Source organism: Ciona intestinalis, chromosome 12, assembly GCF_000224145.3.
Source record: "Ciona intestinalis chromosome 12, KH, whole genome shotgun sequence".
Taxonomy (NCBI): domain Eukaryota; kingdom Metazoa; phylum Chordata; class Ascidiacea; order Phlebobranchia; family Cionidae; genus Ciona; species Ciona intestinalis.
In genome coordinates, this window is record NC_020177.2 from 4541670 (window position 1) to 4567608 (window position 25939).

General features: G+C 36.4%; 2 protein-coding genes and 1 long non-coding RNA gene across 7 annotated transcripts in view; 2 read left to right on the top strand and 1 right to left on the bottom strand.

Moving 5' to 3' along the window:
- The first annotated feature begins 1558 nt into the window (after nucleotides 1-1558).
- ahr (transcription factor protein) lies at nucleotides 1559-13832 on the top strand. 4 transcript variants are annotated; one of them, NM_001078183.1, is given in 15 exon segments: nucleotides 1617-1780; nucleotides 3004-3188; nucleotides 6451-6560; nucleotides 6976-7065; nucleotides 7378-7555; nucleotides 7873-7952; nucleotides 8148-8350; nucleotides 8928-9034; nucleotides 9304-9445; nucleotides 10256-11234; nucleotides 11581-11694; nucleotides 12006-12129; nucleotides 12259-12317; nucleotides 12552-12666; nucleotides 13189-13832. In NM_001078183.1, coding segments are annotated over 15 exon segments (2598 nt in total). In that variant the 5' UTR covers nucleotides 1617-1697; the 3' UTR covers nucleotides 13218-13832.
- On the bottom strand, nucleotides 13799-14214 carry LOC113474749. Its single transcript, XR_003396434.1, has 2 exons — nucleotides 14009-14214; nucleotides 13799-13906 (listed from the first exon to the last, which is right to left on the bottom strand). It is a non-coding gene; the product is annotated as an uncharacterized LOC113474749 (long non-coding RNA).
- A 39-nt stretch (nucleotides 14215-14253) lies between these two features.
- LOC100184743 (wings apart-like protein homolog) overlaps nucleotides 14254-25939 on the top strand; it is a 13662-nt gene continuing 1976 nt past the window's right edge. Inside the window, exons 1-16 of one of the 2 annotated variants that reach the window (XM_009862229.3) lie at nucleotides 14254-15228; nucleotides 15534-15571; nucleotides 15881-15946; nucleotides 16538-16690; nucleotides 17379-17506; nucleotides 17921-18041; nucleotides 18608-18752; nucleotides 20011-20177; nucleotides 20800-20911; nucleotides 21121-21319; nucleotides 21573-21706; nucleotides 22435-22550; nucleotides 22994-23125; nucleotides 23552-23682; nucleotides 23929-24125; nucleotides 24380-24567. In XM_009862229.3, coding sequence (XP_009860531.1) covers nucleotides 14388-15228; nucleotides 15534-15571; nucleotides 15881-15946; nucleotides 16538-16690; nucleotides 17379-17506; nucleotides 17921-18041; nucleotides 18608-18752; nucleotides 20011-20177; nucleotides 20800-20911; nucleotides 21121-21319; nucleotides 21573-21706; nucleotides 22435-22550; nucleotides 22994-23125; nucleotides 23552-23682; nucleotides 23929-24125; nucleotides 24380-24567 — 2868 coding nt within the window. In that variant the 5' untranslated portion in view covers nucleotides 14254-14387. The remainder of the gene's footprint in view (nucleotides 15229-15533; nucleotides 15572-15880; nucleotides 15947-16537; nucleotides 16691-17378; nucleotides 17507-17920; nucleotides 18042-18607; nucleotides 18753-20010; nucleotides 20178-20799; nucleotides 20912-21120; nucleotides 21320-21572; nucleotides 21707-22434; nucleotides 22551-22993; nucleotides 23126-23551; nucleotides 23683-23928; nucleotides 24126-24379; nucleotides 24568-25939) is intronic. The other variant, XM_018814490.2, reaches the window with a different exon arrangement.

Below are 25939 nucleotides of genomic sequence, written 5' to 3' on the forward strand. Positions count from 1 at the left end.
TGCGTTACCATAATTCTATGCACCTTGTCCAACACAATGAATTTTCAGTCATATTTAGCGGGTTGGGGCAAGGTGGGACACTTTTTCATTTTATTTCTCGTCCCATTTGGCATTAATAAAAAATAGTAAAGCCGTATCCTCACGACTCCCATTGACCGTTATTAATTGCTTCAAACACGATCAGGTTATTTAGATATTATGTGTTAAAGATCTTCCTCCACAGTACTATAATTCAAGTTTTTTAACCTGATAAGTATAACTACTGCTCATTATAGTAGATTACCAGCAGTTGAAGTGTTCAAGTCAATGTCTGAGAAGATTAACTAAAGGTTCAAGTTAATGTTTTAGAAGATCAAAGGCGTCGCTTCACTAAAGACAGTGGATTATTATGATTTAGGTAAGTGGATACTTGCATAATTACCTGAGGTATATGACATAACATATTTGTTACTTACCTCTACGAATTCAGTTACGAAGTTTAAATTGATTAAAACAACGAAGAAAAGGGCAAAAATGGCATAAGTGTCACAAATACGACAGTTACTTGTAATATATATAAACAACAGCACAGGATGTATATTTTTTCGTTTTTTTAATTTGTTTCTTGCTCAAAAAAATTCAGCCGTGGCCAAAAAATCAGGGTAAATTTCGTGTTGTCCCACCCACTGACGAATGTTCTGCTTAACCTCAACCGCGCGATGGCGCTGGGGGCGCTCTCTAAAAATAACTGGTCAGAAAAATGGTGGAATTTAAAAAAATAAAAATGAGTTTTTGATAAACTATTTGGAAAATTATAAAGTAACTACATCCGGTATAAATTTCACCCATACAGCTTACTGAAGGCGAACACGATATTTGCTGCTTGTATTTCGCAACGCTTAAGTTATATTACGGATGCTGCGGGTGTAATGTTTACTTCACTTTGGCGATGCGGCGATGCGGATTGTACACAAAACCACCTCGTCTATTTTTTGTAATCCAACTGCGGGTTAATGATTAAAAGAATGACGAAACAGGTTCACCAACGAGGAACAATTTTGCCGGATAAGGTTCTACTGCGGTAATATACTCACTATTGCCACCCATGCTGTGTGCTCTGCCAAAAGCCTTTGGCAATATACATTTTTTCGCTTCTCGGGACAGGTTTATGAACAGTGAATATAGAATTGATAAAGTTATAGCTTTTGTTTTGGTGAGGGTCAGATTAGACACCTAACCTAAGCAAAGTGTGGTTAACCTAAACGCGCCCAAGCTAATTACACTTGAATAGCCGGCAGGCAAGTTTGAAAGTATATTATTATATCCGCCAGTATCCCAAAACGTAGACATAAAACGTCTTCCGTCTCAACTGCGGTTTCATGACGACTTCTATCATGGTGTTTACGTATTCAGTCCGTGACGGCAAGCTTGTGTGTGCACATACAATGTACGCTGTCGCGCTTGAGCGTTAAAATGAGGCAGCGGACCATGAAGACAGTGAAAAAACAGGCTCTGAGCGCTCGTTTCTTCGGCCAGCAAGGCAGGACGTGTTTATCGATACGGGAGCTTTGTTGTTCTTTCAGAAACATTTTAAAGTTCACGTTGTTGCGCGCTGTTACTGATCAGGTTTATTTTAAGGTTATTTTCTTTGAGAAGCATTTAGTGTATATTATTATTTTGATAAATCAAGTTCGTTAGCAGCGGAATTTTGCAAAACGATGTCTGCCCCAACTGTGGCACCGTTGAACGGGGGAGGAGCCCAGTACGCTGGGAAAAAGAGAAGAAGGCCTCAGCCTAAAAAGTAAGAGGTGTTAATTGTTGATTGTTTGGATATGGCTCTATATCTGACAATGTATGTGGAAGAATTATTGGTATTTTTGAACAGTATATCAACCGGTCTCGTCTGCAAACAGGTTGAGTTATAGCAAACGCAAACTAAAGTATAGTTGAGTACACAAAGCAAACACAAGCAGACGAACAGGAACACGAGTGAAAGGGGCGAGACAAAAAGCTCAAGGTAGAAAGATGTTGGGTCAGGTGGAACGATAATAAAAAGGAATATCCAGGAAGAGGTTGAAAGAGAAAAACATGTCCAAGGGCTGCTCTCTCGCGTGATACCTGTAAATGCGCTGCCCGTGATGGATTGCAAATAGAGATAAACCATTTTTTCCTCGCATGGAAAGTTAAGCGGCTCGAAAATCTGTTTTTTTTTCGAAATTAACTGTAAGCAACCAAAACTGGCGTTGAAATGGCAAATCGGGTGAAGTCTCAACTAATAAATGCCAAGTACTTTGGAAAATTTCCGCTTTTGTGTTGCTATGCTGGGAAAGAAACAAGAAACAGCATCTTATATTGTTGACGCGATTTTAATCAGCAAACCATTGACGTCATTAAATAAATCGTTTCGACAAACGAAATGTAAAAGCTTGGTATATCATAAGGGTACATACCAATTGGTTGTAAAAACATTACTAGATAATCACTATTATCGTCCATTTTTGTTTTCATTGAACTGATAAGTATAAATTTAAAATCCCGGAAAAGAGAAATCCTTCATAATGAATCAAATGTTTGTAAACTATTCAATGAAATGCTTACTCACTCTCGTTTGGACAGAAATCGTGCTTAGAATTAACAACGTCACGTGGTTTGAGTCGAGCAGCGTAACTTGTACCCGGAAACAAGTTGCTTTATGGCCAACGCATTCTCGATGTTGCGCAATTTGTTTTTCCGTGCACCCGGTTTTTCTAATTTAAGCCGAGAGAAATTTAAAGCGTGTATGATTCATATGTTTACACACAAAACATATAGCAAGAAAGGACATGTTTTCATTCTATTTTTTTGTCCAATTTGTTAATAGACAAAAAATATTCACATATTATACAACGTAGCCTGCAACTTTAAAGGAGCATTGTTGATCGTTTAAAACACAATCAAGAAATGTGGAATAAATTTGCTTAGGGTACCCATCCTACCCCACAGTATACTTTATCCAATTTAATAACCGTTATCCCATCCCGACAGAGACAAAGACTCCGGCGAATCCAGCAAGTCAAACCCAAGCAAGCGACATCGGGACAGGTTGAATTCTGAGTTGGACCACCTTGCCAAACTCATACCTTTCCCAGAGGAAGTGATAAACAAGCTTGATAAACTTTCAATTCTTCGTCTCGCTGTGGCTTACCTCAGGAACAAGAGTTACTACACAGGTTGGTATTTCTTAATCGTGTGGGAACATATTTACAAATAGAAGTCATGACGCATGTACTGCATCTGAAACATCGTTGGACAAAACAAGTCATATAGTACTGCGGGGTATATCCAGATACCCACATAATATCCAGATATCCTGACCGTGTATTAAACAATTAACAACAGTCTACGCGTCGTGAGGATAGAAAATATCAAATGGAACAAGAAAGTAGATTTAAAATGTGTCACATCTCTCGCTTCCTATGATTTTAAAATCTCTGTACAGATACGTGTTTACAAATCTCATGACCCACGATGGCTTATCCGTGTAGCTTATGCATTTATTCTTGCTATAAGGCAACGAAATATCACGTTAACCTAGTTTCCACTAAGCACCGTGGTTTAAAAAGAATGCCGTTTACTAATATTTACAATACGCCCCACCAGATACTATTTGCGACAGCAGCATTAACAGAATATTGCCGTGAAATTCGCAATCAAGATTAAAGCTTAGTTTAGCCCGTTGTGAAAACGTGCGGTGACTTCATACACAGAACAATTACTTAACATGCCATTGTTGCCGATAAAGGGTTACTTGCACGTTTCTTGCACAAGTAATTAATCTCAAGACATAAATGGCGCGTTTCCATATTTCTCTTCTGTTTATTTTAGTAATGTTACCACAAATGTTCATAAACTATGTATGGCTTATTCAATATTCTATATATATGATGAGTAAGCCATGCATGGATATTAGATAAACTATAGGCCTACAACAAAACGATTAAACTTTAACATACTCAACCCATATATAGTAAAATGTAAATTAAACATAATTACGTCGATGTTGTATATAGTAGGGTGGGGGAAGATGGGACACCTTTTCATTCTATTTTTTCGTACATTTTGGTAGTATACAAAGAACATTTAAAGAATTATAAATCCTTGTCCTCGCGACTTTAATAGACTATTGTTATTTGTTTAAAACACGACCAGGATATTTATATATTTTGTGCTAAAGGTGTCCCATCTTCCCCTACCCCACTATATGAATACACATTGTTAAAAATACTAGGAACAGATCGGAAATAACTTTGATTTCGAGGAATTGAATGTCTAGCAATGGTTCCTGTAGTTGTTAAATTATTTGGTTATTTATCTCCATCAAACCAACATAAACGAGATCCAGTTGCGGTGACTAGTTCGCCTAAGGCTGTAGTTCGTGTGAGGCTATTGTTATGCTAAAGAGAAAGCGTAATCAGATTGTGGGCGTACTTTCGCGAAGAAAATTTACTGCTTTTGCAATGTTGACCGACAAAAAACACCGACTCCTGAAGTCGCCGACGTTGCTTCGTGTTTATTTTAAGTTGAATTAAAATATACCTACAAGTCATTGGGTAAATTTACTTCGCACTTCATAATTTATTAAACTTTAAATTTGTCTTATCAATTATTCAAGCAACGGGAAAAACCAAGGCTTTGGAAAGTCGCTCCGCACCGTTAGTTCTGTTCTCTGAATCCGTTGCGTCGCCATGCAGGGTGAAATGGGGGTGATTCGGGACGAAAGGGTTTTTGCGTCAGTTTTGAGCAGCGTTCTGGTTCGAAAACAAACATGGCTGTTCGAGCCTAGGAAAAATAGAGAGACGGTTCATCGGGCAGCGAAAAAAGTGCGCTCCGTCGAGCGTAAACGAAATGCACCGGAGACAAAAAGATTTGGGAAACGTCATATGAAATAAATGGTTAATTCATACGTTTTCTTCGCACGCGAGACGGTCATACTCCAAAGCACCTACCAAGTCGAAATACAACAAATCCAAAACTCCAATTGACTGGTTTTGTCGTTTATCTGTAAACTTTCCAACCTGGTTGACCGCACGTACGCACCGCTCTTTACCGTCTTATGGGAGCAAACTATTCGTTCGTTTCACTTCGGTGAAAACGTTGCAATAACGTTTATCAGCGTAGAGTTACAATTCAAGAGCATGAACAAAATCTATGCATTATGAGTTGCTTACCAAAGTCCAACTATTTTATTACGAATTTTATTCTGTTTTTATGATAACAATTCAATAATCAGGTTTATTTTTGCGCGTTGTTTAAAAAAATCCATTTTCGAATGTAAACCTCAACTTTTAATATCAAATTAGCTCCCCAAAGTTATGAAAGCAAATTTTAAACAGCAGTCAAAAACATGTTACGAATCATTGAACGTATAAAAGGGGCTGCTGGCGAAAGCGTGCACGAATTCAAATCTCATCACTGCCCACCCACGCGTACAATTTTTCTTTGCCATGCCACGTATGCTAGCACGCGGCGACGTGCGCTCGAAAACGAATGTAAACGTTTACAGTTCACGATCACAAACTTTGGCATGACGTGTTCATTTTCGGAACACGGTAGGCTAGTCACGTGATCTCTCCCAATTAAATTAGTGCGCTGTAAACACACGCCTATCTAAACAAACACCCACAATTTGGCAGACTTAAAATTATCACCTTTTAATACGTTTGATATTCTAAATAAAATAACTTATGTTGTTCAAATAAAACCATGCAAGTCATGTTTAAATTGATTATCTTTCTTTTAAAAACAATATTTATAGCATTGCCTCAAACTCAGTTTTAACAGGAAATGTTTGTCTGGTGTATTTTAAGTTTGTGGTGGGGAATGGTTGTGACTTGGTACAGGTTTAACTACAGCCTTTAATAACCTTGGTTATGCAGATGATTAAATGTCAACAAAGTTTTGTAAACAAATTAAAATTCGAAATATTTCATGTCCTGAATAGAAAAAAAAAACACAAAACAGTTTTTATATGGGAACACAACCTAATTATAACATCAGATTACATTCTTTTATTAAACATTTTTAAACAGTCATTTCAATTTCATGAATTAAACACAAAAGAGGGAACAGTTTTAATTACTCTTTATACTCCTCTTTAAACCAGCTTGATTTGTTTTGAAAAGTGTTGTTTTTAAAGGTACAGTATAAAAATCTTATCCATTTGTTGATGTATGAGTAAAACAGTTTTGGAATGAAAAAGAGAAAAACTGTAAATCAAGTTAGGCATAAACAAGATTGTTTAATTTAGCCAGAAGCACTGATGGGTGCTTCAGGCTATTAAGCGCTGGCAAATTATATCATGTTGATAAACATGAGGTTTTGGAAAGTTATTGCCGTGCATATAAGAGAAATAAATTTCTTATTGTATAGCTTATATTGCGGTCATATCTATATTAAAGTATTCATACTCTCATTCCAGTTTTTTGTGTTTAGATGTCAACAAACGGAACGAAATTGACCATGATCCTGCGCTGTATTTGTCAAACAACACTCGAAATGAAGTGCCCTGTTTTAGTGAATCGGAAAGCGAATTATCACTCATGGTACGTCATACTTTGTTGATCTAACTATTTTGTGAATGGCCTATTAATCATACACAGAATGTTGCGTAATTGATGTCAGACATTGATTTTGGCATGATAAATATTACTTGGGTAGTTGCAACTCCTAAACAAGAGCAATGAAGAAGTTTTTTGACTGAACAAGTTTCACACCTGAATTGAAATATGTTGGTTGTAAAATATATTGGTTGTACTTTCTGTTTTCATTCTCTTAATTTGTTATTTTAACACATAATAATCCTCTACAAAGTAAGGTACATGGTAACTTGTAAGCTGGCACTAGATGTATGAACACCCGTTTTCCTGTCACGCGAGAATAAAGCAAGTTACATTTATTAAATTGCATCTGCTGTTGTACAATAAGATTTTTAAGATTTAAATACTGATTATTTCATAGGCAATCAATGGCTTCATCATTGTTGTACCCCAGGATTTCAACATATTTTATGTCAGTGAAACAGTGCAAGAATACCTTGGTTTCCCACAGGTCGGTAATATGGTATCTAAATATACTATCAAAACACCACTCTGATGCCGTGGCATAGTGGTTAGCATGGCTTCCTTTAACTTGAAGGTTACGGGTTCAAGAATTAAAGCTGCTATCGTTGTGAGTCTCTGTGGGCAGGACACTCAATGGCAGTTGCTCCATCCCCTCAAATCAATTATCTATAAAGTTGTGGTAACTGATAAGCATACCTGGGGTGTGTGAAAAGGAACACTTCGGTTATAATGACTGCCTACCACATAAGGTTATATAAGTAACAATAATTCTTCATTCAAATTATTTATTTTCCCATAGTGTGATGTAATGAATCAATCTATGTTGGATTTGATCCATGCTGAAGACCGGGACTTATTTACCCGACAAATGTATATGAACCCAAAGTGTCCACCTAAAACAACTCCACCTGTTGATGGAGAAACCCCACAAGTTCCAGAATATACTAACCATGGACTCTCTGCTAATATGTTTAAAGGTAATTGAGATGAAATTTTAAACCTGACATCTTGGAACACAGTTGTCGACAAAGCAATAAAGATATCCTCGAATATTTTGTTAAAAAGTTACATATGTGTTAAGCTGTATGCGGGCACCATGTGTATGAAACAGACCACCTTTTACAACCTATTATGACTGTCCTGTCACGCGAGAATAAAATAATTTATATTTAATTATTTTTATCGTATACCATACGCTAGCATAGTGGTATGTTATATTTGTGTTGTGTTTTTTCATGTAAACCTATGATTTATAACCATGATTTTTTATCACTTTTTTACAACCTTATTACAGAACTGTCTCGAAATGGAATGTTGTATCGTTCGTTTATTTGTCGACTTCGATGCTTGCTTGACAACTCTTCAGGATTTTTGGTAAGTTTAAAAATATAAAACATTTTTTTGTCTATTCTAAAACGGTAACAAAGATTACGTTAAATAAAAAACGAAGAGATAAGATATAGCAGCAAACGAGTAGTTTTTAAAATCCTGCTACAGGTTTGATATTTGCATACAGTTTGCAAGTTATTTCCATATTAATAGTTTAATGATCATTTTCTATTTGGATAGGCACTTCACTTTACTGGCCATTTGCGGCTGATTCCTGGCCAGAACAGAAGAGGGGAACAGAACATTCTTCTTCCTCCAGAGCAAGCTCTTTTCCTTTACGCAACGCCACTTCAAAGTCCTTCAATCCTTGAAATTCGCACGAAGAATTTCATCTTCCGAACAAAGCACAAACTGGATTACACCCCACTGGGAGTCGATGCCAAGTGAGTATTGTGTTGGTGGAAATAGAGTTTTCACATTTTAATAGTGCATTAAATTGAGATATGATTGGTACTTAATGCAACATACACAATGTTGTATATGAATTTCGCAATTGCCACTGTACTGACAAAACATAGAATTGTGGGTTATAGTTTTTGATTTGAACCATAGTAACCAGGGTCAAAGCTCTTTGATGCTAGTCTTCTACAATTACCTTCATGCATGCCTAAATTAGTAACTATACAGAAAAAGAGATACAAACTGGCATGTTACTTGATAATCTGCATGCAGGTTATTAAACCACCACATATGGTGTGTAATTAAACATCAATATTACAAGATTAAAGTGCCTAACATGAGGATTTCTAAACTTCAATCTTCTGAAATTGTCTGCAACCCTTCATGGTAGTATATGTAGTGTAATACATGCAGTACTTTGTGGAAAGTGTGTAAACAACCAATAAAGTTTGTTCCCCTTTATGAGATTCTAATTACCAGTTTGAAAAGTCTTGGTTTAGTTTGTAAGAATATTTAAGTTGGTCTATGATAGTTAACCATGTTTTACGACAAATTGTTTAGGGGGAAGATTGTTCTTGGGTATACAGAGCAACAACTACGGCAAAGATCAGGATATGAGTTCGTTCATTCTGCAGATATGATGCATTGTGCTGATGCTCATACAAAGTGTGGGTATCAACCATATGTTTTGCATTTGATTACTACATATGCAGCATACATGTACCACGCAATAAATAATAACAAAAATAAAAAAAAAACATCCACAAAATTATCACTCACTAAGTTACATCTGTGGTAACTTATAAGCAGGCATGTGGTGTATGAAACAGAACACCTGTGTTGTGGACTGTTCTTGCCCCACCACATGAGTGTAGTTCAATTACATTTATTTAATTTATTTACAGTGCTGCGCATCAATTAACCAATTTTTTTGCAGTGATGCGCAAAGGTGAAAGTGGGTTAACAGTATTCCGTCTTCTACATAAAAACAACAAGTGGATTTGGGTGACAGCCTCAGCCCGCTTGGTTTTCAGGAATAATCGGCCAGATTATATCATATCTACACACAGACCTATTCCGTGAGTATTTTGCCAGATTATAATATATTTTCAAATATTTGCTTCAAACCAGTGGTTTCTTATGCGCGATTTAAATTGTCAGCTGTGCTGTACAAAAACATAAAAAATCCCCCCAAAAAAATCTCCTATAAAGTTACATATATGATAACTCGTAAGCGAGCACAAGGTATATGAAACAAGACACCCATGTTATAACGACTAACCTTGTCCTGGGGATAAATAAAATGCCCTCACTTATTCGTTATTTTTCTTGTTGCTGCATAGAAAGTGCCAATGTAAATGCTTGTTGTGTCATGTGTCTGGTAATCTAGATTTTACTTGGCAATAACATGTGTTTGGGTTGTCAAAGTATTTAAGTCCTTATCTTCTTATTGGTTGTATTACAAACAATTCCTAACTTAGCCAGGCAGTCTAGACAGCCCTGGATTTCATTCTTTAGAATCAATTAATGGTTAACTTACTTTAGAACCGATAACAAAACAAATCTGAAGACATTAATAGCTATATATGTTGTAGCTGCTAGGGCGTCCAAGATCTCTCCTACAAATTTATTGCTTCAACTCATTGTTTACTAGTCTGGTTGTTCATATTGTCAGCATACAAAAAAATTACTTTTAAAGGTACATGTTTGATAACTTGCTGGCATGAGTGATATGAAACAGAACATCGTGTTGTAACGACTCTCGTTTTTCGGCCATGTGAGGATAGATTGGGTTATGTTAAAATTATAAGGACACAAATTAGAGAAAAATGCAGGACTTCTTCACCTATTTAAAATTCAATCACTAAACATCTTTTTTTTTGAAATAGGGATCAAGAGGGAGAAGAACACATGAAGAAAAGAACAAATGCTTTTCGATTTGACTTCACAGGGCAAGCTATTCTGTATGGGGATGTTAACCCCATTGGCACAGGGGGAGGACCTGAGAAAAATCCTATTAAAGATAATGATCAGCCTGGTGGCAAGAGACCAAGGTACACAAATAACGTGGATTCACCACCCACAGATAGAATGACATTGTATGGAGCGCAATCTATGCAGCGCATGGACATTTATGTCGGTAATTTGCCGAACCAGACCAATGAGGTATTCTGCAATAATGTCAGTAATGAAGAAGCAATAAAGCAAGAACAGATTGAGCTGGCTCTTCTGCAGGATAATGGTCCTCTTACCAATACTTCAGATATTGTGTTTTACCCTATGGGAACAGAAGTCCCTCCAGAAAACCAGCATCCACGTGGTCAAATCCCATTGAACAATGGCTTACAACAGGACCACATGTTTCAAAATCCAAATGCTTCAGTCCCAGCCCAGTACCCTGTGGAGCCACCAAGGTTGTACCATCCTCCTGTCAATAACCAGAACACAGAAGCACAGGGATACCACGAACCGCAGCCCAATGATAATTATTCTGGAAACCAATTGAAACGTCCTTACCAAGCATGCTCAAAAATGGATTCCCAAGCAAGCCAGCAGTGGAACACCCAAGCCCAAACGCAGACCCAAAACTGGGTTGCTCAGAAACAAATGGTTGTTGGGGGAATGCAGCATACTGCCAAGCACGAGCAAGATGTTTCTCCTACACCATTCCCAAATTTTCAACAAGAAGCACAGGTTAATGATGCCAATGTTACAAATATGAATCTCTACTTCCAACCAAATGCTAACCACAACCAACAAGCAGGGCCGCAGGGATATGAGAAGTACCCTGTCCACTCCAATCCTAATGAACCTTCTGTAATGGACGCTTTATCAATAAAATCTATGATGAAAACTGTCGACTACGGAGTAAGTGGTGTTTTCGTTAAGCTTAATGTGATTTAAATAAGCACCCTGTATGTATTAATGTTCCAATTGGTTAGAACCCTTGCTTCGTAAACATGAAGATATAGGGTTCAAGGCTGTAGGTTTGGCAAAAATACTTAAACAATATTTTCTCCAAACCAGTTCTGAGCTGTCCTAGTTGACAGCCATGTAAAAACTGAATATTCACTCACGAAGTTATACACGCGGCAACTTGCAAGGGAGCATGATATTAATAAATGACACAACAGATTAGCCATTGAACGAATATTTACATTATGCCTGGTAGCAGAAGTAACAGAATATTTACAACATATGTTTTTAACTGCAGCCTGGTCAGAGCTGCAGCAATGAGGACAATCTGAACTGGAATTCTCCACAGCTTATTGGCTATCAGGACAACACTGTACAGTTTGATCTCCAGAAAATTGCAAGGGATTTCCAGGTAAAGCTTTTATTAATTACACTGTGGTCTGTCATAGTGGTTTGCGTACCTTGCCAACATATATACTATCATTTTTCATATGCTTGTATGTTTACATTACATGATAGGTGGTATATAGCGAATGTACAGCATGTATTGTACAGACCTAAGTCTTAATATGTTATTTTTGTATGCATAAAATTTTACATTAAAAGTATAAACTAAAACTAAAAGGCGTTGGTCCAACCTAGGCTTAAACTTCATGTTCATTGACAAGTCCAACTCAAAGTCCATACCCATAACAGTGTTATAAGAAAGTCCTACTTTTCTAGACCACTAATCCTATGTCGCAAGTCCAACAATACATTGAAAGAAACCCAGCCCATGCTATGGCTATTGCTACGGGAAATATGCCTGAAAGTGGGATGCCAAAACTGCACAGTGACAAAGTAAAAGGTGAGATTATAGTGTATAAATGTCCTAAAAAGGTGATGGTTGGTGTAGGTTTTTTGGTTATGATGCCAGCTCTCTATCCTTAGCCTACTCCTAATATTAATAATAAGTGATACCGATTTCTTTTTCCAGTTTACATGCCAAGTTGTCAATATAGTCAATCTGTTCCTGACAATGGACAAATGGCCATGGTAAGTTATTATGTGATATTAAAATGTCTAATTTTCTGGTCATAATGTCTACCAAATATAAGAGTTAAAACTTTTAAAAAATTAAGGTATTGTTTTTCCTTACTAGTGTATCTTTATTGTGTGCATGTGTGTGTGGTACCCCAATCCTTTATTACCTTGTCTAAACCACTGTTTAAAAATTCATGCTTCTATGTTTCATTACGCAAAATTGTAAACACAAGTTGTTTATTGCAGATTGATCAAACTAGTCCATGTTCTTCTATGAGCACAGGTAGCAGAGTTTTATCTGCCAAGTCCTTACAGGATGCACAACCTATGTCCGATTCAAGTCAAGGACCAGGCTCTTCTGGTGAGTTGTAATCTAATGTAACTTGCTTATCCTTGCGTGGCCGGGCAACAATAGCTGTTATAGCGCAGGTTTTCTGTTTCATACAGCTTTGTGCCAGCTTATGACTTACCATGTATGTAACTTTGTGGGTGATTATTTTTAGAAATACTTGTTCTTATCAATATTACAAAAGTTAGATTAGTTAACTCATTCACACAAAGCTGCATACAAGTTAACTCACAAGCAGACATATGAAGACACCATGCATGTTGTAAAATGCATCTGTGTTATGTTATCACCAATGTCAACAAGTAGGTTAAATTTTCCATATGTGCAAACGATAGTTTGTGTGTGCATAGCTGTGCACATATTACACACAATGCATTAATGTTTACTTTCATATCGGAAGCTTGAAGTTGCCTTTGTTTGAAAGGGCGCTGTTTGATTTTTAACAATGCCATACATTTTAACCTATTAATTTAGCTGTATGCATTTTTGTACAACTTTTAATATGCAAACTTTATAACAAAATTGTTTTAACAGGTTATCAGGGTAGTATGCAATCCAATTAGAAAAAAAGAATTCTGCAAGAGTATTGAAACTGTACATTTGTACATTCTTTCAACTATATTGTGCAATGGATGTTAAACATCTACTTTGGAAATTTTACCCGTTATATAGATTTCACATTTCCCTGTGATTTGTTAAGTGCTATCTCTACATTGGTGCTACTTTGTATGTCAATCCCTTCACAAATTACCAAAGACATTATTTACATTGCTTCCCTGTTGTATCACCACACCTACAAAAGTTGATCGTTACTTTTTCGTTCCTGTGCCAATCCCACTTAGTATAGGGGCCTAACCAACCTACAATACTGTAGTATTCGTAAGCTATAAAACACCAAAGCGACTTGAACAATGTATGCCTGTATACACCTAGCCTTTGTCCCAATAGTTAGACAAGTTTAAGTCGCTCATGTTTTTAGATTTTCTTGCAATGCTTTTTCTGCTTGCATTATTTCATATGTTTCTGATAATTAAGTCGTGTATTTACGCTGCCCAATCTACATTTGCTTGTAGAGAGATTTTCATTTTCTCCCACACATTGCTGTTGATCACGAATTGTAAAATAACTGAGTTACGAAACTTTGTAGAGTGTAAGCAAGCAATGTATTCCAAACATCACGAATTGATTACGTTTTTGCAGGTGATGCAATGTGGCAAAATATGTCATACCATTGAGAAATGTTCGGTAAAACCTGAGACGTAGAAAAGAGGTATTTTAATCGCTCTGGGTAAACCGAATTGGGGTAAGGCAAGAAATGGGGTGATGTTCAGTAAGACGACTAATGTAAACCAACCTTTGAAACCCAATTAAAAGGACTTTTATTATTAAATATATATTTTCACACGTTATTGGAGTGCCGCTTCTTTCCAACGACACCAAAATTGAGACTTCGGCATAACTAAAACTCGAGATATTTAATTCTAAAGAGAAGCTAGTTTTAAAACTGTAATAATATGTGATTTTTATGTAAAATTACCGTTACGGTCTAATGATTTTTTTATCTTTTTTTTCTATAAGCAGTGGGGGTATATTTCACCGTATTAATGTTGATAAAATAAGTAAGACAGTACTGTACATCTATACCTTTCACTGTATAACTAATTGTGCGAAAACTTGTTGTTTGTAGTCACCGTCCAGAAATACTGTTGCAGTTTTTGTGTTTATAAAAAGTAATGAAGTCGATGAGTAAACGTACCTACAGTCGTAAAAGGAAGGACACAGCTGAAGCAAAGTTCGATGCTCTGTTTTCAAATGAACCCAAAGATGACGTTGTTACTGTTGAAGTAAAACGCGTTCGCACGGGTCCAAGTACTTTTACTGATTCTCCTTCTGATTCAAAACTCAGCAAGCGAATATGTAAATCTAAAACAAATGGAAGCTCACCAATGAAAACTGAGTTAGCCCCATTTACAAAGACCAACGAAGTAACTTCTGGTAATGTTAAGCAAAGTTTTAGTCCAAACCCCGCACTCATTAAAGTCAATTCTGGTGTAACGAACAGTTCACTTAACAGCACTGTTACTGGTTCTGTTGGGCAACACCTTTTAAACTCAACTGCACATTCCAAGTATGACATGCTGTTTCAACGAAATGAAAAATCTGCCTCCGACAAGTTTGATGCACTGTTTGGTGATGGTGGCAGCACAAATAAAACAGACCAAAACCCTAAGTACAAAGCCGAACCTACTATAAAAGATGAATTTGACGATTTATTTGGTTTTGAGACCTCCCCCTCTAAACAGAATAAGCATTCCACAATCCCAAACTCTCAAGAAAAAGCAGTTCAACTCTCGACTCAAAAACTACAACAGAAATCCCCAATAAAAGGGGCAACCATGAAAACAGTGGCAGGTCATGTTGTTTTAAACATACATAGAGGGTCTGGTGCTTCTCCAAAGAAAACGCTGGTTCAAAACATTACACAGAAATCAAAAAACACCTCGCAGGTTTCAAAATCAACCGTTTTAACGACCAATTCAATTAGGTGTAATAAAACTGTCGGTAAAAACAAAGGTATGTGGCTTTTCAGAATTGTTACGTCAATAAAGGTACAGCATGCAGAATGCTATAGGCCCAAGTCATGACAGTGAATATCATGGGTTCCAGGCTCGATGCTGCTATCATTGTGGGTTATCTGTTTCCGTGGCCATCACACTTAACACAAATTGCTTTAAGCCAGTTTTTTACGCAGTATTATTATTATTTATAATATAACTTGATTTTGACAATTTTATTACAATTTTTGGTTTTACTGTTATCGTTTTATGTTGTTTCTTAATTTTAGTTTTTCTTCTTGTTTAAATTTCAAATTTATTTAGATTTGAAGAGAGAAACAATCAGTCCAACTTATGACAAGGTATGAATTAGAAACAAGAGCAACCTTGCATACATTTGCACTGTGGACTTTAATGTTTTACTTTTAAGTATCAGACAAGGTCCAAGGGTCTGCGGCGACCACTATTTGTAACTTGTGTGTTTTTTAATACTGTAAGTTTTGTTTCATTAAAATTTTGTCTTGTTGGTATATTTGTCCACTTATCTGCAAATGAAGCTGTCTTTGATAACACCTTATTGGGCCACCATAAAATTAGAAACAAAAAGTAATGACTAAAAAGTTTAAGCAAAAATCATGTTAAAAAAAATGACGTTTTATTTTTACTTTTAGATAAGTATTACCAAGGCTTCATACAACTCCAGACCATGGATCCCAAGCTCAGAGGAAATATGCTCGGTACGTGCAGCTGTTTACTAGGAAACACGAAACACCACAGTTTAAAGAAATAGATATAATGGCTTAAAATTATTTCGCATGCCAGCTAAGTCACTGCTTGCTATGTTGTATAATTGTATTTAATCCATTTTTTCACACACATTCATTGTCAACTTATAAGATAGATTTTGTTATAACTTTTGTACTCAATGTAGTCAAGAGTAGACCAGTGTTTTTTAACTTATCACAATTAAAAACTTGTAAATTGTTTTTTTTATTTGTGTTTTACATCATTGTATATTTTTTAAAGAAAAGTAAAATTAAAACCCTTTGGTCTAGACAATTACTTTTGAATTGAGGAAATTGAATGTTGATTTGTTTTTGTACTACACTTGGGAATTAAAATCTTAATATAAACTTCCCTAAGCACCAAATAATTGATATGTATATTTCTAAGTTAAAAACTCACAACTTAATGAAAAAACAGTTGTTAAAAACTATTACAGCCAATTGTAGCATTATAGTAACATTTTACCACAGATGCTAAACCAGTGTTCTTATTCCTTAACCCTTTGACAGCCATATTTAACAACTAAACCAAATATATTGCAGGAGAAAAGTGAGTCCTTGTCTTCTTCCCAACCCTCTATGCAAAGCGAGAGCGAAGAGTTTGTTCCTCCCAAGCTCTTTAGATCAGAGACACTGCCAGATAAGATAGGAGAGAGCATCGTAACTTCCATCAAATGCAGGAAAGAAGCAAAGGCGGTAAGACATTTTATGGGGTAATGGGCCAATCGTGGCCTAAATCCTTGGGCCCATGGCGTGCTACGCTGTGGGACCTTACCCACATAGAATAGGAGACATTTCATGGTCCTAACTTCTCATGATTTATCTATGTTCTCATATGCAAAATAATGGCCCAGCTAAAGGACCTGATTTTTATGGCACAGTAGGCCTGCCTCTTGTATACTCTTGGTCTCTTGATACATATAATGTTTCCATTTATGGATGGAGCCATACATATAGGCATGCCGGGGGTCAGAGGTGTTTTGAAGTATTTCTGAGTTGTACCATTACCCCACTACCCAGGAATGTAGACAAGATGCCTACAGTTTTTCAAATGCTAAGCGACTGGGTGTGTCACATAATGTCAATAATACATGTGTTTAAAATTTTCATTTACAAAAAAACACAGCTTTTTTATAGTTTCAAGTATATACAGTAGGGTGGGGGAAGATGGGACACCTATTAACTCTATTTTCCTGCCCTATTTAGTAGTAAACAAAGAACATTCAAAGAAATATAAAACTATATGCCCAAGACTCGGATTGGTCGTTGTTAATTGTTTAAAACACGATCAGGATATTCGGACATTATGTGCTAAAGGTGACCCATCTTCCCCCACCCCACTCTCTCTCTCTATATATATATATCCATATAATTTTCCACACAGTACTTCACTGTGGTGAAGCACGTCAAGAATTATCAGAACTGTCTTGAAGAAGGGGAAGCTCAAGAATTTGAGGATGAAGTGAATTACCTTCTTGAAGGTCTCCAATCCTCCCAACCAGTATCTGTACGGTAAGTGTAATGTTAAAATACGGACTGTGTTTAATGTTAAAAACGCGTTAATCAAATGAAGTATGTGTTTAACTTCTACAACCCTTAAAACATATCAAATATTATACATTTGTGCACATTTACTGGCAGTGCTTATGGTTATGTATTGCTTATATTTTTTTGCATACATACAGTTAGGGGCTTAGATGGTCCATGTTTTTATTCTCTTTTATCGTCCTGTTTGGCAGTAAATAAAGAAGACAATTAATTAACCTTAACCCGATGATCCTAGAAGAGTGTTGATATTTGTTAAAAAGCGATAAGAAAATATAGGATATTATGTGCCAACAGTATCTATCTTACCCCACAATACAATATCTTCTGATCTAGCTTTATATATCACTGTCCAATTACTTAACTAGTTCTTTCACACAGCTGTCTATCGTTGACAAACCTCGCAGGCAAGTGTCAACAACCATCATTCCGTTTATATCTTCGTGCACATAATGTTCCAAAGAAGATATTTTCTTATCTAACAGACGCAATTCAAAACAAGGTAAAAAATTTACAAGGTTTCCCAAAAACTCATGCAATGTACTTTTACTCTGCTTAGTTGTACAGATACCAAACGATAAGCTAAAATCTGGGGTGACCTTGTTAAAATGCAGTTAAACTTATAGTTGTCAGTCGAACTACATAGGAAACCTCATTGATTAATGTGGACCTATGTGGTAAATGCAATATACTTTGGCTCTGCTTGTTTGTGTTCTCACCTAATAGCTAAATATAAGCTGTTAGGTTTTTTACTGACTGGCAAAAACATAAGATATCACTCCTGTTCCAAAGTTTAACACGGCACTTTAGGCACCTTACAGTTTATAGTTATTGAATGTAAGAAAACCTATAAGACACCTTTTCGCAGTGTCTGAGCCTTGCTTTGCTAGGTTCTATCATTTTTTATTGTTTTTTTTTTATGTAAAAATAAACATAATGAGTCATGGTTCAAAATTTAATGTCACCTTCGGCGCCCTTACCGTTATACTTATGACTATGGTTACCGTTACGGTTAGTGGTGGTGTATACGGTAAAAACATTTATTTAAGACACCTTTGCAATACACAGTGTCTGAGCCTCGCTACTGCTTCCCTTCTCTTCATGTTAAGTCGTGATCGAAGAATGGAAATTGACAAACCCACCCTTCAACTTCTACTCTCTCTACTTGATCCACTGGACAGGGAGTCAAATAATGCTGGTCAAGAAACACCTGGTGAGTAGATATAGTGTGTTTTACTCCCTTTAAATTAGGAACAAACTTATGTAAGTTGCTTTTTGAACCACTTCAAATTTTAGGTTAACTTGTGTTTACTAGAGTAGATATAAACAGACATGTTTGTTTTTGTCTATCACATGAACTATGGTATATATATGTGATAACACTTACTGTCAACAACTGGTGTGTAATAATGGATAATTGTCACTTGTTTGGCTGCAACTATATTAGAATTTAACGCACTTCTGATCTCTGGTTTTTACAAGATTATACTATTTTATATTGTGAAAAAGTTGTTAAAGTCTGATTTATATGAAGTAGTGATATGCAATGAAATGATTATAAATTGCTTTATTGCCACTGCTATAAATAACAAACGTGCTAAATGAGAATTTGGCATGGTTAGTTTGCCAAACTTATAGTGTAGTCATTGTACATAAAAGGTCATACATTCATAGTTGTCATTCTATCAGTTCCTTAATTACAACGCAGTCAATTTACTGTTGCTTGCCCCAGACACTTAATCAGACAGTCTTTACTTCTGCCATGTAAAAATCAATGATTGCGTCATCTTTATTTCAATTGTGATCAATAAACTAAATGGTTTTTGGACAAACCACATTGGTGCTGTCATGCCAATATATAAACATGTGTGTATGTTGCCAAGAAATACTACTGAAGTGTGTAACTCAGTCAGTATAATTACAACTTATGTGGCAATATATGGCAAGTTTACGTTCCGTAGATATTTTCCAAGCTCACACTTTGTGTATGTGTTAGAGGTACCTTTGCCAATGAATCTCGTTTTTTAGTCATGTGATACAATCCCTAAACTAAAGTGTAGGCAAATACCCTGATCTATATTCTTATAAGATCTATGTCAAATTGGCATTGATTCCCTACCACTATTTTTTTGTAGCAGTTACATTGCATTTATCAATGTCACTATATACTTCATGACCTAATATAGCCCTGGAGACTCGTATAAAAGTACGTCGGCAACCAGTTTTAGCGTTTATCGCCCGCAATTTTTGCAATTTCGCGTCTGCAGTATGAAAATATTTTGTTTAAAAACAATTTTTTTTGCGGTTTTTTCTACATCGTCGGCAATAAACTGCCAACGGTTGGTCCAAATGCGTCAGCAAAACCGTCGGCAATTGCTGATTGCCGCGTGAGTCTCCAGGGCTGTATATATATAAATAAAGAAAAGCTATTTTGACCTGAATCTTTTAAAACTATTATCCTTTTTTTGCAGCAGAAACAAATAAAGAGAAATCGGCGACCAAGTACAGATTCTTCAAGAGTAAAGATAAATCTTCCCAGTTAGAAGAGGAGGCGAGGAACATGAGGTCTGTGGAACAAAAGATCCTCACCATGGTGAAAGGATGCAGCGATAATCTTATCAATGAAAATGTTGTTTCTGTAAGTTATGTTTCAGTATTTAGTACTTCTGAGTCACATTTTATTGAATTTTTAACAAAATATAGAGTTACATAGTTGAAATATAGTTACACTTATTATATTTGTCTAAAATAAAGGAACCTCATTGATTAATGTGGTGAATGCGATATACTTTCGCTCTGATTGTTTATATGTACACCTAACAGCAGGGTAAAATCTGGGGTGACATTGTTAAAATACAGTTACACTCATAGTTGTCAAACATAGGAAACCTCATTGACTAATGTGACAAATGCAATATACTTTGGCTCTGCTTGTTTGTATAGACACCTAACAGCAGGGTAAAATCTGGGGTGACATTTTTAAAATACAGTTACACTCATAGTTGTCAAACATAGGAAACCTCATTGACTAATGTGACAAATGCAATCTACTTTGGCTCTGCTTGTTTGTATAGACACCTAACAGCAGGGTTAAAGCTATTTAAGGCTTAAAACAAGGGTAATAAATATACGTTTCAAAAGTTGGATGACCTCCAGTCTCTAGGCACCCATAGCATTAGTTAGGGCATTACCCCCCATCAATTTAATTTAGAAAAATTGTTAGTTGGACTTTAATACTAATAACCAGATCCTTGTTTCAGGTGAAGCGATTAGCAAGTGAAGCACTGATTAGGTTTACTGCAAGACAGACACCTGAGTGGTATCGTGAAGAAGTAAGGCTAAAAGGGGGTTTGGATCATATTATATCATTAGGTACGTATACTGGCGTACTATGTACTTTAACTTATATACCTTACTCAATTTGCTGATTATTGAGTTACCCAAAAATTGCTTACCAATTCCAAATAGGCCGAGATATTGTTGTAAATGGTTAAAATATTGTTTTTTCACATTTGACCAAACGTGTGAACGATGGATAAATATGAAGTAACTGCCCAACTGATAATGAACATGCATTTCAGTGAAACAACATGTTGATCATGTGACTGAATTATCTGGTTCCGCTCCAGTGAGCATAGATGCAAGCTTTCCGCAAGACCGACCACTTTGTATGCTTGAACGATTATTAAAAGTGTTGGAAAACACAGTGATGCATTCGCACAGGAACGCCATGTACCTTGTCACCCATCTACGTGCCTTGTTGCTTAAGAAGATTGCACAGTGAGTATTCTGTTCTGAGTTTTGTAGCGTGGTTGGCCATGGAACCTGGGATTTCAGCCAGAGTTGGCCCAGTACCTGATGCAAAATAAGCTGTTATCTTATTATATTTAAATTATTTAGCTTTTCATTGCCTATTTAACCAACAATCCAAATAATTCTTTTTCTTTACGTATTTTTCAAAATATTTAAGTTTCTTTTTTATGTAGCCTATTTAACCCCCAAAATAAAATTAATTGTTATACTTATTTTACAGGTTACTACAACTAGTGCAAAGGCTGCTTGCAATACACACATTTGATGTTGAAAAGAGCAAAACGTTTAATTCCACTCTATATAACGTTATGTTGCAAGCTATTAAACTAGTCGTCAATATGAGTAATGATAACGGTAGGTGTTTCGCTTTTACAACGTTTTCTATTAGTACTGTGGGGTAAGATGGGACACCTTTAGCATATATCATTCAAATATCCCGATCGTGTTTTAAACATTTAACAACTGGCTATAGATGTTGTAAGGATACGGTTTTATAAATCTTTGAATGTTCTTTGTTTACTATCAAATGGGCCGAAAAAAAGAAGGAAAAGGTATCCCATCTTTCCCCATCATACTAAATAGTAGATTGGGGTAAGATAACCGTTTTTTTGTAAATAGTTCACGTTTGCATTTACTTAACCCCATGTTTCATTCAATATCAGTAGTTGGGGTAAGATGGTCTTTGTTTTGATTCTCCTTTATTGTCCATTAGTAAACAAGGAATATTTACAGAATTTTATTACTGAATATTGATAAAAACGCAAATATGGGATATTATGTCATGATGGTATTTATTTTACCCCACAGTACTTCAATACACATTCCATTACATTTCTTGCTTGTAATGTAATAGTAAAGATATTATCCACGTTTAAACGGCTTCGCGTTCGAATTACGAGCGATTATATATTGCGTTTCATTGGTTTAACATGTGTTCTATTCGGTGACAACGTATTCCACAGCATTATTATACCAGTTAAGACTAAACGTCCAAGCACCATACCAATTAACCTGGGTGTTATAACTGTTGGCTTATTAATTTAACACCCCGTTTAAAACCGGCATTATCTTGTTCAAACCAGAATGGGTGAGCACACGAGTGGGCGACCAGGAGGGAATGTTGGAAAGCATCGTATCTGCTGTGTTATCGATGCCTAGGATGGTGAACGAAACTCGTAGATACGAACTTGTTCTTTTGGTAAGAAGTGGTGTATTATATGTTAGTGGTTTAGTGGTTTAGGCACCTCTTTCTATATGGGTGAGGTTATACGGCAAAGTACAGCAACTGACCCTAATGCCAGAGCCGGCTCATTGTACCATTATAAGTTGTGTTTTTATATTATATGCAATTGGTTTGCATCCCTCTATTATATATGAGTAAGGTACTATGGTAAAGTACGCCATGGGAACAGGGATTTAGACAAGAGTTGGCCCATTGCCCTCATTAAACTCCATGCAAAAGGGTATAGTTGTAGTTACCTGTTTTAGTCAGACAACAGCGTCTATAAAGTAGTTTTAGTTGAATTAAATTGTCAAGGAGTAATTTAATGCAAATCTTCGAATAAAAAACAACACCTATACACTACACCTTTTCAATTCTACACTGTATATGCCTAATATGTGCATTTGATTCTTGTTTAGTCGTTGAGTTTGCTTGTGAATCTCGTCGAATCAAGCGCAAAGAATCGGCTTAGTTTAATGAAGATGACGATCACAGATAGTGGCGACAACATACAAACTAATTCCAGATCGGTGGTAGAAGCACTTGTGCAGGTATTTAATATGGATGGATGGAACTTGATTATGCAAGTGGGGCGGGGCAGTGTTAGTCGTTGTAACACAGGTGTTCTGATTCATACATCTCGTGCTTCTCAGTTACCATGTAATACCGAAGTCGCAGTAATATAATAAAACGAAAATAATAAAAGTAACAATAAGAAAATGGCATTCGTTATAACACATTAAGGTTAAACAGAAGTATAGAACTTCCTGGTGAAGAGATATGTTTCGGTACCGTAATATATATAGCAGTTACTTTAGAATTCCACATGTTGAACCAGCTTGCAATTTTATTTTAGTTCGACACGTTAACCATTGTAATCCGTTCTCCACGATTGCTGCTCATACAAACAAGTTTTTAAACAATCGTCGGCGTTCTGGGCGCACAGGATTGTATTTTCATTTCTCGTTATTTTTCAGCTTTTTATTGACCGCGAGGTGGCGGCACGGAGCATAGAAGTCCTCGGGGAGGACGCTGGAAAAAAGAAAGCGATCAAAGATAAAGATAGAGAAGTTACGGACGGTGCTTCGGATACGGATACGATACCGGGGTAAGGAATTGATCAGTAACTTTCAAATAGAGATTTTCTGCTGTGATTTTTTGTTTTGATCGTAAGTGGGCATAAAGTTTGTGAAATATAAAACCCGTGTTATATATCCGCCCGTCGCCACGCGAGGATTGATTAAAACGTATTGCACTAAGTATATAACATACGTGGTAATTCGTATAAGCGTGGATGAGGTGTCTTTGGTGCTTTTAGGTCAAGTACGCAGGTATTTAAACATAACAACCATAGATCGCAATCGAGTATTGACCAGCGTACCACCGATGAAGAAGGCGGCCGCTTGGTGGAGACAGAGGACGGCATGGAGTGGATTCCATCGGAAACGACGGATGACGGAAGCTTGTCGCTCTCGCAGCGTTCTGCGTCAAGCGTGAAGCGCAATCCGGAAGCCGCGTTATCCGCAGAGGATAAAACCGTGATCAAAAAAAGTGAGGTTTTCCCGATTTGTTTCGTTCTTGAAATTATTTTTTAATTTATTTTTTTCACTCGTTTATTTTTCCATTTTGTTTTTTTTTATCTTTTTACTTAAGTATTCTATTGCTTAGAGTAATGAGCAAACGCTGACCTAAATCCCGCCCGATAATCGACCAACTCTTGCCTAAATCCTAGAACCTCGCCCATAGAATAAAATCTCATTTCTTGCCTTGTATATTTGCGCAACTAACGTGATAAACTTACACAGTGGTGGACAAGGCAAGCGTCCACATGGAACATTCAATAGTTGCCGCATACGCAGCTCTTGTACTAGGATGTTTGATTCGTGGAAATAGAGCCAATTCATCCGTGATCCGATCCCATCTCGGGGAAGATGGAAGTTTTAATCCTATGATCCGCATCCTCAAGAAGTTCCTCTCTTTTATGACGCTGACGGTTAGTGAGTTTGTTAAATCCTTGTTAATTTTCTTTATATGTTTTTCCGCAAAAATAATAGATAAAGTAGCGTGGGGTAACATAGGATATTTTCTTGTTCCATTTGGTAAAAAAATATATTTACAAAATTAAATAACTGTAGCCCCGCGACTTTAAAATGGCTTTGTTAATTGTTTAAAACACGATCAGGGAATATGATATTTATGTGCTAACGATACCCCGTCTTACCATACAGTAGTATACTGGTATTTTTTGATACCGAGATTGCACCAGCATGCTAAAAATAAGCAACACACTTCTAACTTTAGAACAGCGGTACCTAGTTTTAAGTTCCCTAAATTTTTCCGTTCCACGATTTCAATACAACGTTTGGACCAATACGTAATACACCATATATAATTTTCCTACAACCAAAGTGTGTAGTAAACATTACAACGTCTCTATAGTAATGTATTGTAAAGACTAGTATGTCGCTATAAAGGTTACGGCTCCAAGTCTCGTGGAATGTTTTCTACACACCTTTGTTTTTGTTACAGAGATATAAACATGTATATGTCGCATTGATTATATAATATGTGTAGGTTACCATAGCTTTAAGCGTCACTCAATGTCTATATATGCGTCTATATTCTACCTGCCCTACCATGCTTGCTTTATCTGTCTCTGTATTAAACACTGGATGGGCGTATCCACAATACGGTGTAATTGATACCCTTCACTACACGGCATGCCCGCTATCTCGGAAGTTTCGAAACATTACGATATTTTGTTGTTTAGTTGTTCAACAATTTCAACTTCCCACAAGGTCGAAGGGCAAATTGTTAGAATTTTTTTAGTAATTTGAGTAATGAATGGAATTATTGCCTGGGGACGATAAAACAAAAACAAACTTCTATATTGTATGGTATTCCCTAACATCCGGGTTACATCTTCGGAAATTTAGTTTCTTAAATTTCATTTAAAACTCCTGTGGTTGCTTAAAGCCTTAAAATTTTTGACATTTGAAAATCTTGCCAATTTTTACAAAATTTCCACCCATATCTATCGCGTGGAAAATTTTTACCAGAAGAAAAACACCGCAAATTGTTGATTATTACGTAAGAAGGTTACAGTTTGTTGGGCAATCGCTTTGAAAAACGAGATTACCTAAGGTGGAAATATGCGGGCTGCTGACAGCCTGGGTATTTTCCATATCGAAACTCAAAAATCACAGAAAAATCGTCCAAAAATGTATTGACCGATTGTTCGTATTCGGTTTCATTCCATTCCGAACACATGCTTCGAAACCTAAACCCATTGTTGTTACTGCAACAGGGTAATTGTAATACGTGAATAACACTGACCGAATTTCGAATCAGTTAGTTTAAAAAAG

Coding starts and splice junctions, on each gene's coding strand:
- ahr (XM_026836895.1), top strand. CDS start 5,363: ATGTTACGAATCATTGAACGTATAAAAGGGGCTGCTGGCGAAAGCGTG. Junction 9,035..9,303: donor TGCTGATGCTCATACAAAGT/GTGGGTATCAAC, acceptor ATTTTTTTGCAG/TGATGCGCAAAGGTGAAAGT. Junction 12,318..12,551: donor ACAATGGACAAATGGCCATG/GTAAGTTATTAT, acceptor TGTTTATTGCAG/ATTGATCAAACTAGTCCATG.